This window comes from Colobus angolensis, unplaced genomic scaffold, assembly GCF_000951035.1.
Source record: "Colobus angolensis palliatus isolate OR3802 unplaced genomic scaffold, Cang.pa_1.0 Scaffold96, whole genome shotgun sequence".
NCBI lineage: Eukaryota > Metazoa > Chordata > Mammalia > Primates > Cercopithecidae > Colobus > Colobus angolensis.
In genome coordinates, this window is record NW_012123598.1 from 2,750,871 (window position 1) to 2,752,193 (window position 1,323).

A 1,323-nucleotide genomic window follows, 5' to 3' on the forward strand; every position below is an offset into this window, starting at 1 on the left:
GTTTCACCGTGTTAGCCAGGATGGTCTCGATCTCCTGACCTAGTGATCTGCCCGTCTCGGCCTCCCAAAGTGCTGGGATTACAGGCTTGAGCCACTGTGCCCGGCTCAGTTAACTTTTCTTTTGCGTGTGAGAACACTTATTATCTACCCTCTTAGCAAATTTCAAGTACGCACTGCCGTACTGTTACCTGGGGTTGGACAAATTATTTAACGCCATGTGCCTTAGTTTCATTTACAAAATAGGGACGTTAAGAGTGAGGACTCCACAGGTCTCCGAGGATTTACTGAACTGATGTACGTCATGAGTTCAGTTTGGAAGGCACCTGGAGCTGGCACTGTCAGCCACATTTACAATGTAATGACTGTATGTGGCAATGCAAGCTTACAGCATGGTAGAAGCTTAAGCTGTTTACTTACTCCCATCTCATTTCAAGCGCTTGCTAGGCAACAGGCACTCTGCTAAATGCTTACTGTGTACTGTCTCCTTCGATCATCCCCATTTTAGCAGAACAAGGCAGTGAGGCTCAGATACAGAGGGAGATTTGTCTCCGGGGCCACTTAAAGGCAGAACCAGGATTTGCACCCAGGCACTAGGATGTGAGCACACAGCCTCGCTTCCTCAACCACTCGGTGACTTGACCTCTCTGTGAGCTTGGCTGGGGGAGTGTGCTGTCTGGGAGGGATACAGCCAGAAAGCTCCCCAGCTCTCAGGCAGGTGTGGGCACCTCTCCAGTCTCAGCTGAGATGCTGGCTGCTGCCTTTAACATCAGACTTTCCTTTTCTCCCAGGAGTTTTTGCCAAGCCCTCGCTCTCAGCCCAGCCCGGCCCGGCGGTGTCCTCAGGAGGGGACGTGACCCTACACTGTCAGACCCGGTATGGCTTTGACCAATTTGCTCTGTACAAGGAAGGGGACCCTGCGCCCTACAAGAATCCTGAGAGATGGTACCGGGCTAGTTTCCCCATCATCACGGTGACCGCTGCCCACAGCGGAACCTACCGCTGCTACAGCTTCTCCAGCAGGGACCCATACCTGTGGTCGGCTCCCAGCGACCCCCTGGAGCTCATGGTCACAGGTAGGGGCGGCGCACACCAAATCTTTCTTCCTCAGCCTTTGTGGGTCCTGAGGGCCATTCCGAGGGGAGGGGCTATAGGTGGGGAGGAAGTGGGAGGGCAGGAAGCCCCGGGTTGCAGGCAGCTGGGAGCATGGAGGTTTTTCTTTTTTCTTTTTCTTTTTGATGAAGTCTCGCTCTGTCACCCAGGCTGGAGTGCACTGGGGCGATCTCAGCTCACTGCAACCTCCGCCTCCCGGGTTCAAGCGATTCT

General features: G+C 54.0%; 1 protein-coding gene across 2 annotated transcripts in view; it reads left to right on the plus strand.

Annotated features, from left to right (window-relative positions):
• The window catches only part of GP6 (glycoprotein VI (platelet)), a 20,716-nt gene that overhangs the window by 10,339 nt on the left and 9,054 nt on the right, over positions 1-1,323 (plus strand). The window contains exons 4-5 of one of the 2 annotated variants that reach the window (XM_011932487.1): positions 789-1,113; positions 1,175-1,191. In XM_011932487.1, the coding sequence (XP_011787877.1) occupies positions 789-1,113; positions 1,175-1,191 (342 nt within the window). The remainder of the gene's footprint in view (positions 1-788; positions 1,114-1,174; positions 1,192-1,323) is intronic. The other variant, XM_011932488.1, reaches the window with a different exon arrangement.